General features: G+C 44.0%; 1 protein-coding gene across 1 annotated transcript in view; it reads right to left on the minus strand.

Moving 5' to 3' along the window:
* LOC132381349 (immunoglobulin gamma-1 heavy chain-like) overlaps nucleotides 1-15,504 on the minus strand; it is a 45,637-nt gene extending 30,133 nt beyond the window's left edge. Inside the window, 4 exon segments of the mRNA XM_059950719.1 lie at nucleotides 929-1,222; nucleotides 14,418-14,475; nucleotides 14,867-15,180; nucleotides 15,288-15,504. Coding sequence (XP_059806702.1) covers nucleotides 929-1,222; nucleotides 14,418-14,475; nucleotides 14,867-15,180; nucleotides 15,288-15,333 — 712 coding nt within the window. The 5' untranslated portion in view covers nucleotides 15,334-15,504.
* Between the last annotated feature and the right edge of the window lie 213 nt (nucleotides 15,505-15,717).

Genomic DNA, 15,717 nt, shown 5'->3' on the forward strand with positions numbered 1-15,717 from the left:
GAAGGAGGGGAAACGTAAAATGATAGGAGAAGACTGGAGGGGGCGGGAGAGTACTGAGAGCCATAAAGGTGATTGGCAAAAGGATCAGAGCTGGAGAAGGGAAAGGATCATGGGACGGGAGGCCTACGGAGAAAGAAAGAGGGAGGGGAGCACCAGAGGGAGATGGATGCGCAGAAAGAGAGAACAAAAACAAGGGGGACAAAACTAAATATGTCAGGAATAGGGTAAGAAGGGGAGGATGGGCATTAACGGAAGTTAGAGAAGTCAATGTTCATGCCATCAGGTTGGAGGCTACCCAGCCAGTATATAAGGTGTTGTTCCTCCAACCTGAGTGTGGCTTCATCTTGACAGTAGAGGAGGCCATGGATAGACAGATCAGAATGGGAATGGGACGTGGAATTAAAATGTGTGGCCACTGGGAGATCCTGCTTTCTCTGGTGGACTGAATGTAGGTGTTCAGTGAAATGGTCTCCCAGTCTGCATCAGGTCTCACCAATATACAAAAGGCCACACCAGGAGCACCGGACACAGTATACCACACCAGCCGACTCACAGGTGAAGTCCTCACCTGGAAGGACTGTCTGGAATGTCTCTGTATGTGTGCAGGGGCTGATCTGTAGGGAGGTTTTTGTGGGATGGGGTGGTGGAGAGGCTTTGAAAGGAGTGGATACAATGGAAGCAGATCAGCATAAGTTGTTTCCACCATCCTCCACTGATACTGTTTCATTGAGTTGAGGAGGACGTTGTCCCCCATCTTAATTCCATACGTTTTCTCAGTGTCGTTTTGATGAGGATTTGTACTGCCATTGTAAGAGTAGAATAAAGGAGTTAATTGCTGTTCCCAACATTATCTGACAAAGTTTTGTGTTGCAGATTTACGCTCTGAGATCAATGCAACTTTTAAGAGAAAATTCCGTCTCATACTAACATTGAGGTTTCTGGAACTCCGCTGTCACCATCCCTGCCTTGCACGTGTAGACTTTATTCTTCTTCCAGTCCGCCGCAGAGACTTCGAGCAAGCTGCTCATCGTGTACTTTGAATTTTGCCCCAACACCGCCGGGTATTTCTTGATTCCTGTGGTGATGTCCCCACTGTTAGTGGACCATGTCTGACTGATGCTCTCAGGCTGATAGTCCTTGACCAGACAGAGGAGCCTGATGCCTTGGTCAGATTCTCTGTTGCAGGAAGGAGTGATGTAGACTGATGGTGTGGACTTGACATCTGAAATGGAAAGAAATTCACAAAATGTTTGGTAAATAAATACATTACTAGCAGACAAAGATGATGTATGCTCTACACTACAATTACTATAGTACTGTGCTGAAGTCTTAGGCACATTAACTTGGATGCCTACCTTCCCCCCACTGTACTGCCACAAAAAGAAAACAAATTTCATGACAGATGTGAGTGAAGATAATCATGATTCTGATGTGGGTCTCTACTGTGGACTGAGAGTGGGAAAGAGGAGGGAGGGGGAAAATTCTGGAAAGATCGATAAACCAACTGTTTGAAATCAAATGACCTTGCCTGCTGTCTCAGTGCTAGGGGTTTCTGCACCCGTGCCGACCGCTGCCCCTGCCACTCCTTCTCTGTCACCTGTCCCACATCCCTCCCGTGGAGCTCCACCTCACCATTCCCAACATCCTTTGCACTTGCCAGATTTGCAGTCACACTCTCCACTCCACGTTGACAAATATGTTACTATGAAAAAGTTTTAGGCCTCCTAGCTATATACATGTGCCCAAGACTTTTGCACTGTACCATATACAGGTCCACAATCCCTTATCCGTAATTCTGAAATCCAAAAAGCTCTGAAAACTGAAGTTTTTTTTTGCCAACAGCTGACATCACTCTGGTGTGAAGTGGCAGCAGTAGCAGAGGCCACCAGATGTCAGTTGTGGCTTAGCGCTCGTACTGGTTACACGTACATTTGCTGTTCGCTGATATTTTGTGTTCACTGTTGACTTTGTGTTTAATTTCACTGTGAAAATATCAAAAAGACCTGCAGATACCCCTATGGGTAATAATGAGAAAAAGAGAAGGAAGCATCTATCATTATCAATAAAGCAGAAAGTGGAGTGATTGCAGAAGCTTAATCATGTTGTGTCTGTGTGGCATCTTACTGAGGAATATGGTGTCGGAATTACCACTGTATATGATTTAAAGAAACAGGAAGACAAGTTACTGAGTTTTTATAGTGACAGTAACATTCTACATTTATCCCAATAAGTCATCTACCATGTGTTTGATTTGGATCATTTGAAGCTGTATATTTTTATGTTTTATTGAATGATTTTGTTGGAAATAATATCATTATTCCCTAAGCAATACAGTATAACAACTATTTACATAGCATTTACATTGTATTATGTATTATAAGTAATCTAGAGATAATTTAAAGTACACAGGAGGATGTGCATAGGTCCAGAGCCCCACTGGGTCCTAAAGTCCACACGCACTGGGACAGGTTAAATAAGTTTCTTGAGCATACATGTTTTTTGGTATCCGTGGGGGGGTCATGGAACCAACAAGGAGGGATTCTGAAATTCAAAAAATTCTGAATTCCAAAATGCAACTGGCCCCAAGGGTTTCGGATAAGGGACTGTGGACCTGTATAAACTAGTAATTTCCAAAATTATTCACCCCATTAATCAAAACTCTCAGCACTTCAAAACCCAGCTGGGAATCTGTGTCACTGAGCTTAGAGGCTATGGGTCAGTCTCACAGTGGAGGCTTGAGCCCACAGTCACAAGTGTGCCCCAACACCCCACCCAGAACCGTACTCATCCAATGTCCGATGTGAAGTCGATGCCAACATTGCGTTTGCCTTCTTTACCACAGACTCCACCTGTAAATTCACCTTCTGGGAGACTCGCACGAGGACTCCGAAGTCTTCCGCACTTCTGATCCACCCTCTGCACTCCTTGATGCATCTGACACCGCCTCAAAATTCAACCCATGCAACTGAGGAAGAACTTCAACCACACTGAGCCTGTGGAAATTACAAGCCAAATGCCTTCCCAACACACCAGGCCGAGAATCGCACTGAGATGAATGGTGACTGTGATCCTTTGACAAGTCTAGTCTGCGAGGGAATCATTGAGGTGGAATCCCCAGCTTAATCCTGGCAACTCCAGCAAGGCCCCGTGTCATGTGGTGGAGTGTGGTGACAGTTCTGGTGGCATCTGTCACTCAGTAAATCCCGGGGCACAGTGGTCTGTGGAACTGTGAGACTGACTCCAGTGTAAGTGGCTAGACACTGGTAAATGGTTCACTTCGGGAATGCCAGCTACAGCCAGCACCATTCAAACCACAGTATCTTCAGTTTCCCTTGTATTGAGCAGCAGGGGAAAGGGATGGTCAGCTGTGGTCTGAGGTGTGTTTAAACTAAGTAGTGGGGGGGGGGGGAGAGGAGGCAAACTGGAAATATAAGGATGGAGTTAAAGGGAAAGAGAGAATAAGAAAAGTTAAGAAAGACAACAGAATTAAAGGGGCAGAAAGCTCAGGAAGGGATCAGAGCGTATGGCCAAGTGCAATAGGAATCGATGTGAAATGTGAGGGGAGTAATGGATTAAAAGTTTTATATATGAATGACCGAAGTATAAGAAATAAAGTGGATGAGCTTGAGGCTCAGTTGGAAATTGGCAAGTATGATGTCGTAGGAATAACAGAGACATGGCTGCAAGAGGACCAAGGCTGGGAAATGAATACTCAAAGGTGTACATCATATCGAAAGGACAGACAGGTAGGCAGAGGGGGTGGGGTCACTCTATTGAGGAATGAAATTCAGTCCCTTGTGAGAAGTGACATAGAATCAGGAGACGTAGAGTCAGTTTGGATAGAACTCAGATATTGTAAGGGCAAAAAGACCCTAATGGGAGTTACCTACAGCCCCTCAAACAGTAGCCTGGATATGGGGTGCAAGTTGAATCAAGAGTTAAAATTGGCACATTGCAAAGGTAATGCTACAGTTGTTATGGAGGGATTTCAACATGCAGGTAGACTGGGAAAACAGGTTGGTACTGGACACCAAGAAAGGGAGTTTGTGGAGTGTCTCCAAGATTGATTCTTAGAGCAGCTTGTATTGGAGCCTACCAGGGAGAAGGCAATTCTGGATTTACTGTTGTGTAATGAAGCAGATTTGATAAGGGAACTCGAGGTAAAGGAGCCATTATGAGGTAGTGACCATAATATGATAAGTTTTAATCTACAATTTGAGAGGGACAAGGGAAAATCGGAAGTGTCAATATTACAGTTGAACAAAGGGGACTATGGAGCTGGCCAAAGTTGACTGGAAGGATACCCTCGCAGGGATGACAGTGGAACAACAATGGCAGGTATTTCTGGGAATAATACAGATGGTACAGGATCAGTTCACTGCAAATAGAAGAAAGATTCTAAGGGGAGTAAGGAACGACCATGGCTGACAAGGGAAGTCGAGGACAGTACAAAAATAAAAGAGAAGAAGTATAACGTAGCAAAGATGAGTGGGAAGCCAGAGGATTGGGAAACTTTTAAAGAGCAACAGAAGATAACTAAAAAGGCAATATGCGGAGAAAAGATGAGGTACAAAGGTAAGCTAGCCAAGAATATAAAGGAGGATAGAAAAAGCTTCTTTAGGCATGTGAAGAGGGAAAAAAATAGTTAAGACCAAAGTTTGGCTCTTGAAGACAGAAATGGGAGAATTTATTTTGGGGAACAAGGAAATGGCAGATGAGTTGAACAGGTACTTTTGATCTGTCTTCACTAGGGAAGACATAAACAATCTCCCAGATGTAATAATAGCCGGAGGACCTAGGATAACAGAAGGAAATTCACATTAGGCAGGAAGTGGAGTTGGGAAGACAGATGGGAATGAAGGCTGATAAATCCCCAGGGCCTGATGGTCTGCATCCCAGGGTACTTAAGTAGGTGGCTCTAGAAATCGTGGAAGCATTGGTAATCATTTTCCAATGTTCTATAGATTCAAGATCAGTTCCTGTGGATTGGAGGGTAGCTAATGTTATCCCACTTTTTAAGAAAGGAGGGAGAGAGAAAACAGGGAATTATAGACCAGTTAGCCTGACATCAGTGGTAGGGAAGATGCTGGATTCAATTATAAAAGAAGAAATAGCAGCACATTTGGATAACAGTAACACAATCGGTCCAAGTCAGCATGGATCTACGAAGGGGAAATCATGCTTGACTAATCTTCTGGAGTTTTTTGAGGATGTGGCTATGAAAATGTACAAGGGAGAGCCAGTGGATGTAGTGTACATGGATTGTCAGAAAGACTTTGATAAGGTCCTACATAGGAGATTAGTGGGCAAAATTAGAGCACATGGTATTAGAGGCAGGGTACTCACATGGATAGAAAAGTGGTTGGCAGGCAGGAAACAAACAGTAGGGATTAACAGGTCCCTTTCAGAATGGCAAGGCAGTGACCAGTGGGGTACTGCAAGGCTCAGTGCTGGGACCACAGCTATTTACAATATACATTAATGATTTAGAAGAAGGAATTAAAAGTAACATTATCAAATTTGCTGATGACACAAAGCTGGGTGACAGTGTGAAATGTGAGGAGGATGTTATGAGAATGCAGGCTGACTTGGACAGGTTGGGTGAGTGGGTAGATGAATGGCAGATGCAGTTTAATGTGGATAAATGTGAGGTTATCCACTTTAGTGGCAAGAACAGGAAAGCAGATTACTATCTGAAAGGTGTCAAGTTAGGAAAAGGGGAAGAACAATGTCATCAGTATGCATGCAAGTACCTCAGGCAGTGAAGAAAGCTAATGGCATGTTGGCCTTCATAACAAGGGGAGTTGAGTATAGGGACAAAGTCCTTCTGCAGTTGTTCAGGTCCCTGGTGAGACCACACCTGGAGCATTGTGTGCGGTTTTGGTCTCCAAATTTGAGGAAGGACATTTGTGCTATTGAGGTAGTGCAGTGTAGGTTCACGAGGTTAATTCTCGGGATGCTGAAAGTTTAGAGCAACTGGGCTTGTATACACTGGAATTTAGAAGGATGAGAGGGGATCTGGTTGAAACATATAAGATTATTAAGGGATTGGACATGCTAGAGGCAGGAAACATGTTCCCGATGTTGGAGGAGTCCAGAACCAGAGGTCAGTTTAAGAATAAGGGGTAGGCCATTTAGAACAGAGTTGAGGAAAAACTTTTTCACCCAAAGAGTTGTGGATCTGTGGAATGCTCTGCCTCAGAAGGCATCCAATTCTCTGGATGCTTTCAAGAAAGAGTTAAATAGCAGAGTCAAAGGATATGGGGAGAAGGCAGGAATGGATTACTGATTGTGGATGATCATACATGATCACAGTGAATGGCAGTGCTGGCTCGAAGGGCCAAATGGCCTACACCTGCACCTATTGTCTATTGAACCTTGCTGCTGTTTATCAGCGTCAACCCTTGACAGCAAGGAAGTGAGGGGATCAAAGACCTGGGACCATCAGGACAATCAATAATCTGCGTCTTTCTATTCATCTACTGCACAGTCAGTAACTTTAAATTCCAGGGTGTCAGTATCTCAGAGGACCTGTCCTGGACCCATCATATAAATGTAATTGCAAAGGAAACACAACAGTGCCTCTACTTCCTTAGGAGTGTGGAGATTCAGCATGACATCAAAAACCTTGATAAACTTCTATAGATGTGTAGTGGAAGGTGTATTGACTGGCTGCATTACAGCCTGGAATGGGAACACCAATGCCTTTGAATGGAAAATCTTGCAAAAGATAGTAGACTTCTTGTGAGATATATTTATGTATGATTCGGAAACTGGAGTTATCTGTTTGTATTGTCATGATGCGAAAGTTGCTGGAGAATTTGCTACTGGAAAGAACTGGGATGATATTTGGAAACTTGACATTTTGAAGCACTATTTGGCAAGTAACTTGCCTTTGGACGGTGTACGAAAGCTCAGGCAGCAGAACTCGTCATTACCCTTTACAGGAGTGCTACGCATGTTACGGCTGAGTGCAGACACGCAAGCACGAAAGCGATGAAACCCAGAGGAGGTCAAAGTTCTTATTGACAGTGTGTTGTTAGCTGTTAAAATGAATAAGTCTTTACATTCAGTTCAACACATTAATAAAGATATGGAAAAGTATGTTCAACTCCCAGACAACTGGCGAAGCAAAAATTATGCATTTGAGTTTCTAGGGACTATCAACGATATTGTTCAGAAGAACATGTTTGAAGGAATAGCATCAGCGGATTTTTGCACATTAGCAGTTGATGAAACCACGGTCACATCTGTCAACAAATGTCTCATTCTGTACTTCAAATTCAGGTCTAAAGATTGTGCTGTTTATAAAACATTTTTTGGCAGAATAGTTCAGCTGCAGGCATGTGATGTTTCTTCTATTGTTTCAGCGATCAAGTAGCTTTATGAAGAGAAGACCTTGATAAAATGGTGATGTTTACGTCTGATGGAGTGTCAGTAACGTTGGACAGACTTAACGGTGTTGCAGCAAGACTTAACCAGGACATTCCATACTTAGTTCAGCAACACTGTGTACCACACCATAAAGATCTGCGGATTTGTTGTGCATGGAAAGAAGTCAAGTTAATTAGAGACTTTGAAACTTTGATGAGAACATTCTCTACAATGTTTTCTCGATCTGCAGTTAAAAATGCAAATTTAAAGAAATTGCAGTGGCCTCTGAAAATGATGCTGTTGCTTTCAGACCACTTAATGAAATCAGAAGGTTATCTAGATACTTTGCATTGCAGGCAATAATAAAATATTATGAGGCACTGATCACATATTTTGAAGAAGATCAGTCAAATCACCCTGTGGCTAAACACTGTCACAAGAAATTGATAAACATCACGCACAAAGTCGCTTTACAGGTTTTAATTGACGTCTTTGATGAACTGGCTGCTCTGTGCAAGGTTCTGCAAAAGAGTGGCCTGACCCCGATTGATTCACTTCGTTTCGCACGAGGCAAAATTAACAAGATAAGAAAGCAGTTTCGGGGAGAAAATGTTTTGTGGAGTGTCAAAGTTAAAGTGCTAAGCCAACAATGAAGAAAATAGCACAGTAGGTACAAGTTCGCTGCTGACTTTTATAAATAGTCTTTGTGTTCATTTAGAAGAAAGGTTTCCTGAAGATGAGGTACAAGAATGCTCAGCTTTTGCTTTCTCCACAATTGCAGATTGTGACTTCATATTTGACAATGAACAAATTAATGCCTCATGTCTAAAATATCATGATTTTCTAGCTGAAAATACTGTAATAGTTAGTTTAATGATTTCAAATTTCCCGTGCAAGAAAAAATTAAATCCAAACTGATTTCAAACTTTGCTCAAATGGTATGATTTGTACTTCAAAATGAACAGTTTTGCAACCTTGCACAGCTGATGGACAATGGGGTTCCTTTATTGCATCTAGTGCAGGCTGCGAGCTAGGTTTTAGCCTAATGACTCAACTCAAAAGCAAACCGTTTAGGTGAATGGCATTTTGATATGTTAATGAGAATCAAAAGCTATCAATTGGATGGAAGTTCTATTAGTCTAGATAGAGTTTATAAAGAATGTGTAAATGCCAAATACAGGAGAGAGAAAAAATAACAGAGTGACTTAAATATGTATGTTATTTTGTTGTTATTCTGTGCAGTTTTATGTCAAGTATTTTGTAAACCTACAAAAACTGTGCCATGTATACATTTAGTGTGCACATGCTTTTGTCACGGGAAAAAAATTTGCACGACATCAAATTTCTGTGCACACTGACTACTAAAAATTAGAGGCAACATCGCGCATATCCCTCTGCTTATCTAAGCTCCATGTACCTAGATAGGAGCCTCTTTAAAAACCCCACTGTATCCACCTCCACCATTGTCGCTGGCAGCCCATTCCAGACACTCAGCGCTCACTGCATAAATAACAGATATCTCCTCTGTACCTACTTCCAGGCACTTAAAACTGTGTTTCCTCTGTACCTACTTCCAAGCGCCTTAAAACTATGTCCTCTTGTGTTAGCCATTTCAGGCCTGGGAAAAAGCCTCTGACTATCCACATGATCAATGCCTCTCATCATCTTATACACCTATTAGGTCACCTCTTTCTCTGCTGCCCAAGGAAAAAGGCTAAGTTCACTCAATCTATTCAAATAAGGCATGTTTGCCAATCCAGGCAACATCATTGTAGATCTTCTCTGCACCCTTTCTATAGTTTCCACATCCTTCCTGTAGTGTGCTGACCAGAACTGAGCACAGTACTCCAAGTGGGATCTGACCATGGGCCTATATAACTGTAACATTAACTCTCAGCTCTTGAACTCATTCACATTGTTGATGAAGGCCAATACACCATATGCTTTCTTAACTACATAGTAGTACAGCACAGCTGCTTTGAGTGTCCTATGGTCTCAGACCCCAAGATCCCTCTGATCCTCCACACTTCCAAGTCTTACCATTAATACTATATTCTGCTATTACATTTGAGCTATCAAAATGAACCACATCACACTTATCTGGGATGAACTCTATCTACCGCTTCGCAGCACAGTTTTGCATCCGATCGTTGTCCCACCGTAAACTCTGACAGCCTTCCACACTATCCATAATACTCCTAACCTTTGTGTCATCAGCAAATTTACTCACCTATCTCTCCACTTCCTCATCCAGGTCATTTATAAAAATCACGAAGAGAAAGGATCCCAGAAGAGATCCCCGAGACACACCACTGCTCACCAACCTCCATGAGGAATATAACCCATCTACAACCACTTTTTGCATTTTGTGTGCAAACCATTTCTGGATCCACAGAGAAATGTCCCCTTGGATTCCATGCTGCCTAAATTTCCCAATAAACCTTGCATGGGGTACTTTATCAAATGCCTTGCAAAAATCCATATACATTATAGCTACTGCTCTACCTTCATCAATGTGTTTGGCCACCTCTTCAAAAAATTCAATCAGGCTCAACTGGAAAGACATGACCTGCCTTTGATCATGCCATGCTGACTATTCCATATCATATTATGCCTCTCCAAATGTTCATAAATCCTGCCTCTCAGGATCTTCTCCATCAACTGACCAACCACTGAGGTTAGACTCACGGGTCTATAATTACCTGGGCTATCTCTAATCCCTTTCTTGAACAAGGGAACAACATCAATGAGAGGCATTGATCATGTGGATAGTCAGAGGCTTTTTCCCAGGACTGAAATGGTTGCCGTAAGAGATTATAGGTTTAAAGTACTGGGGAGTAGGTACAGAGGAGATGTCAGGGGTAAATTTTTTACTCCGAGAGTGGTGAGTGCATGGAATGAGCTGCCGACAACAGTGGTGAAGGTGGATATGATGGGGTCTTTTGTTACGTACCCGTGACATGCGACAGTGGTGTACTTGTCACGTGACAGGCGTTGAAGCTATACTGGACTTGTGGTAATGGTCTTGTTATGGTGGAGTGACATCATTTTCCCGCCAGTAGAGGTCATGTGACAGGTTTTTTTTACAGGGTATAAAAGGAGGACCCCTCCCTGTGAGGAGGGGCAGTTCATGGCTGGATTTGCCATGTTGACTTCATGCCACTGCATGATTTAATGTTATGATGCAGTGTTGAAAAATGGAGTTTTATTTAATGCCTAAAGTTTAAAAGGCCATTGCCAGCAGTTTCTTTATAATATTGCTAGTTAAAAATCAGTGGAGAGTGAAGATCAGAGTTCGGGAGTTAAAAGATCGAGGAAAGTCGTTCTCAACAGTGAAACAGGTTCAACCTTGTTTGATCCTCATTCGGAAGGAATTTGTTGACTGTCCCCGTGTTAATCCCTGTGAATAGCAGCAAGGATTGGGAACAGTTTTGTAAAGGAAACGTCAGTGCCTTTAAGCCGTTGCATTTTCCATCTTCGTAAATTCTCCATGGGAAAAGTATAGTTCAACTGGGAATCGCAACAACATGACGTGAAAGAGAATTTAAATCGTCTTAAAAAGTCTCTCCCTTAAATGGACTGTGAGCATTTTGAACTTTTGCAGTACGACTTTGAAGAACTGTTTTTGCTACATCGCTTTAAGAACTGTTTAAGCTTCATTGCTTTAAGAACTGTTTAAGCTGCCACACAGCAGCTGATTTCCGGTTACGTGAGTGGTTTGCTTACTTTTGCGGGTTTGTTTTTCAGTGTTTAATAAATGTGTTATTTGTTATAAAAAAAAACCCTGCTTCACTCATACATTTATTGTTGCTGAATCTGTAACACTTTTAAGAGAATTTTGGATAGGTACATGGAGCTTAGAAAAATAGAGGGGTATGGGTAAGCCTAGTAATTTCTAAGGTAGGGACATGCTCGGTACAACTTTGTGAGCCGAAGGGCTTGTATTGTGCTGTAGGTTTTCTATATTTCTATGTTTCTATCTGCAACCTTCCAATCCTCCGGAGCCACTCCCGTCCCCATTGATGTTGCAAAGATCATTGCCAAAGGCTCAGCAATCTCCTCCCTCACTTTCCAAATTAACCTTGGGAATATTTCGTCTGGTCCCGGTGACCTATCTAACTTGATGTGTTCCAAGACCTCCAGCACATTCTCTTTCTTAATGTCTATATGCTCAAGCTTTTCAGTTCGCTGTAATTCAGAGCTCATGTATGTACTCTGATAATAAATTTTAGTTTGAACTTTCAGATTTCAAATTAGGATTTCCCAGTGGTGGGGAACTTTAGGAATTGTAAGCTAACATCACCCAAACATTCCCTTTTAACATCATCCAAATAGACTAGATTGTCATGTTGTAGTTCAGTTTGTGTGAACAAGATGTAGACAAGTTGGAGTTTAGTCCCGCATATGAAGTGACACACTGCAGAAGTACTTGCTGGGTTGGGAAAGGCTCTGGGATGTTCTGGGCTTGTCGAAGTCAATGAAAAACACATTGTCTTCATCAAAACAAATTCAGTAAAATAAAACTGGAAACAGCATAGCTGCCAGAAATCAGACTGACAGTCTGGTGAAGGGTCACTGATGTGAAACATTAACTCTGTTTCTCACCCCACAGATGTTCCCTGAGCTGCTCAGTGTTGGCAGTGCAGGAGGCACAATAATGTCAGTCGGTGAGATTTGCAGCTGAGGATCTTTTACATCCTGGGACCAGCAGGTGGTAAGTACAGTTCTGTCTGGATCAGTGTTCCTCTGGGTCTTTATAAAAACACCCATCAAACTGACAGCAGGGTGCTGGGGTGAAGAGGGGAACTGGATCTTGCTGGATCAGTTCAGAAGACATTTGCAATGAAATGACACTTGGGTATTTATACAAAATGATTTATGTTGAATCAGTTGATCGGGGGAGACTGTCTAATTTTAGTCTGTATTGTGGTAAGTGGATTGAACATCAGGTTGTATGAACAACCGGTGGGCAATTTTATTTATTCATCCTTTGGGATCTGGGCTTTGCTGGTAAAGTCTGAATGAATTACACATCTGAGCTGCCATTCAGAGGGCATTTGAAGACAAACACATTGATGGGTCAGGAGTCATAAATAGGCTCGAAGGGTTAGGATGAGAGATCTCCTTCCCTGAGGGACATCAGTAAAACTGAAGGGTCATCATTACTAATGACTATATTTATAAACAATTCCAATTATTAAGATGCTACAAATCTGATTACAGATCCAAATCTGTTGCAGATTATGATGAACTGAGTTTAGATTTGTCAGTTTTGTTGTGGTGGTATCCGTGGACTGTTCATCCATCCCTCTGCACTACTCATCTGCTTTGATGTACTGCCCTGTTTCCCAGCACTCCGAATCCAACCTTGTGCCTGTCCATTGGATCACTGTGTCCTCGGTGTCCTGGACAATATTTCTCCTTCAATAACATCTCCAGAACAGACTGTCTGATCGTTCTCACCTTGCAGTTTGTGGATTCTGCTGTGTGCAGAGTGGCTCCACATTCCCGACTCTACAACAGGACTGGACTTTGAAACTACTTCATTGCCTGTGAAGAGCTCGGGGACACCATGAAAGGTGTCTGTAAACGTCAGCACTTTATCTCGCAACCACTTTCACTGAATCACCAGCAACACTGGTTAATGTAGGAAAACACTTGTAAAACAAACCCAGTCGGGGGTTGGAGGAGAGCAACAAATTAGAGCAGTTGCTCCGTCTGTAAACTGAGAATAAGCAGTTCACTTGAACAGTGAAGTTCAACTCGTGTCCCGTGAGCGTCTAACCTCTGCTGCCTCCGCCCTGGGAGGGATGGGACAGTGCAGAAGGATCTTTGTATCTAATCTGCGGCTGCCAGGACTGGACATGGGAGCTGTAATCTGCATTTAACTCAGGATCTGTGTACTCTGGGGTGATTGTTGGAATCCCTTTGAGGAAGAATTTCCCAGATTTACAAGATAAGTACTGATTCCAGTGAATGACAGAGCAGAGAGTGAGACCATTCATCCGATAGTGTCTGTGCTTCGCATTAGCTGAGCAAACCCAATAAACCCATTGGTCTCTCTGCTCTTCCCTGTATCCCTACAAAAGGCGGATCTCCTGTTCCCTCTCTACACTCACTATTGGCCATCACCATCATTCAGGCAGTGTATTCCAGATCACAAACGTTCATCAACAAACCTTCCCTTAAATCCTCGCCTATTACATATTATTGACTTGAACGCTTCCCTCACCACCCCACCTGCACCACTCCCCGCTCCCCCACCCACCAATGCAAGGCTGCCCGGAATGTGTGATGGAATTGTGATTTCAATTCCCTGCCTTACCTTTCCTGCACCACTTCCCCACTGCCTTCTCACTCCAAAATTCTTCCCCACCATACCTCACCTCCTCACCCATCGGGGAATAAAACTAAAACCTTAATCCCATCAATTAATCCTGGGTTATCGCCGATACTTTTGCTGTATCCCGGGACGGACCTCAGGCCGGACATTACATGATGGGACTGACACCCACCTGTACCCTGGGGATATTGAGCCATCAACCAGATCATACATGTGTAACCATTCCCTCAGATTATGTCTCAATCCCATTACCTTCAACATGAAAGCAGCCGACAGTAAAACCCGATCCCAATAACTTGACACGGAACAGATCCATTGTTGTCACTGACAGGGAGCGAGTTCAACTGCACTGAAACGCTCAGCCCCTGAACGTGGCTTCAGTTGGTGCTGAGGATCAGAAGCCAGACTTGAACCAAACACTGAGCTCACTCAGCACAACCGGCCGGTGTCAAGGCACAGTCTGGTGACAAGATCCGACCCCATTCCCCTGAGCCTGTTCCCGGTCTGTGGACAGTTCACTGGTGGGATGGGGGATGTACCCTTGTACTGTTACTGGGCTCTAGAGAAACCCGCCGGTTCGGGGAGATTCATGTACTCGCTCTAAATATCTCACTGATTTCAGTTAAATCACAGAATTCGCCAAAACCGTAAATAAATAAAATATTAGTGCGTGAAGATACAATTGAGAAGTTGGTCTCACCTGAAGTCACTGTCAGCGAGGTTCCTCCGCCCCAGTAGTCAAGGTCGTAGTCACAATGCTTCACCGCAGGTCACAAACCGCTTTCATCACATCCAGCTCGAAATCCAGTGGATCCCAGAGCCGGCCGGCGGATTTATTAAACCCTCCCTTTGTGTCCGGGTGTCCCACACAGCGGGTCTCAATCTCGGCCACCCCAGTCCTGAAGTGGAGATGATATAACCCACCGGGACTTTTCACTGGGCTTCCACTGACAGCTCCTCCTCGGTGGTCCCGTTCCCTTCTGGACACTTCTCCAGTGGAACTTGTTCCCACTCCCAGATTATCCACTCGGGATCTGATTGATATTCACGGGTCCTGGTGCAAAGGCCGGTAGAAGCGCTCAAAGAGCACGATTTAAAGAGTTTGATTGCTGTAAATTGGTGTATGGAAGGAGGCGCCGTTTCTCACACTGTGCCCCTGCTGTCATCTCTCGCACAGTAATAGGTGGCCGTGTCGTCCAGTCTCAGGCTGTTCATTTGCAGATAGACGGTGCTGCTGTCCTTGGAAGCGGTGAAGCGGCTCTGGACTCCAGGCGCGTAGTATTTGAGACTATTAGAGTCTATCACCATCACCCACTCCAGCCCTTTCCCGGGGACCTGTTTCACCCAGTGCATGCGATAACTGCTGAGGCTGAACCCACTGACCTCACAGGTCAGTCTGTGGGACTGTCCGGGCTTTACCACCGCTGACTTGGGCTGTGTCAGCACGACATCGGACAGCACGCCTGTCAATAAAAAAAGAGAAAAAATTAAAATGTTCCGCGGACAGAGGTTCTCAAAGCCTCGGAGAAACAGCCGGTCCCGGGAGGGCGACAAGCCGCGGGACACCCACCTGCCAGAGAAGACAGGAGGAGACAGAGATACGGAACGACCCCCATCGCCCTGAACACTGAGCCGGACTTGGACACTGTTGAGATCGGCGGCTTCAGCTCAGGCCGACTTTGTCCGGAGCCGCAGTGAGCGCTGTTTAAATAGGGACGTGGGCTGTGAGTGAGAGAGGGAGCCGCGGTTTGAACAGGCTCTCACACACTGAAACCAAAGGCGCAGCTTCCTGTCCCCGCCCACAGCAGCGATTTCAATTCCCCAAAAGATGTTTGTCTCTGCAACAGGCGGCAGGTCAGCGGCAGTGACCAGATCCGGATTAAAGATCTGTCACACTCTGCTCGATTCATCAATTTCAGCGATGAACAGTTTGTGTAAATTGAAACACACAGAATCCCAGCGAGAGAGAATGAGAGACACCAGTCAGTGGACAGATATAA

This window comes from Hypanus sabinus, chromosome 26 (genome assembly GCF_030144855.1).
Source record: "Hypanus sabinus isolate sHypSab1 chromosome 26, sHypSab1.hap1, whole genome shotgun sequence".
NCBI classification, from domain to species: domain Eukaryota; kingdom Metazoa; phylum Chordata; class Chondrichthyes; order Myliobatiformes; family Dasyatidae; genus Hypanus; species Hypanus sabinus.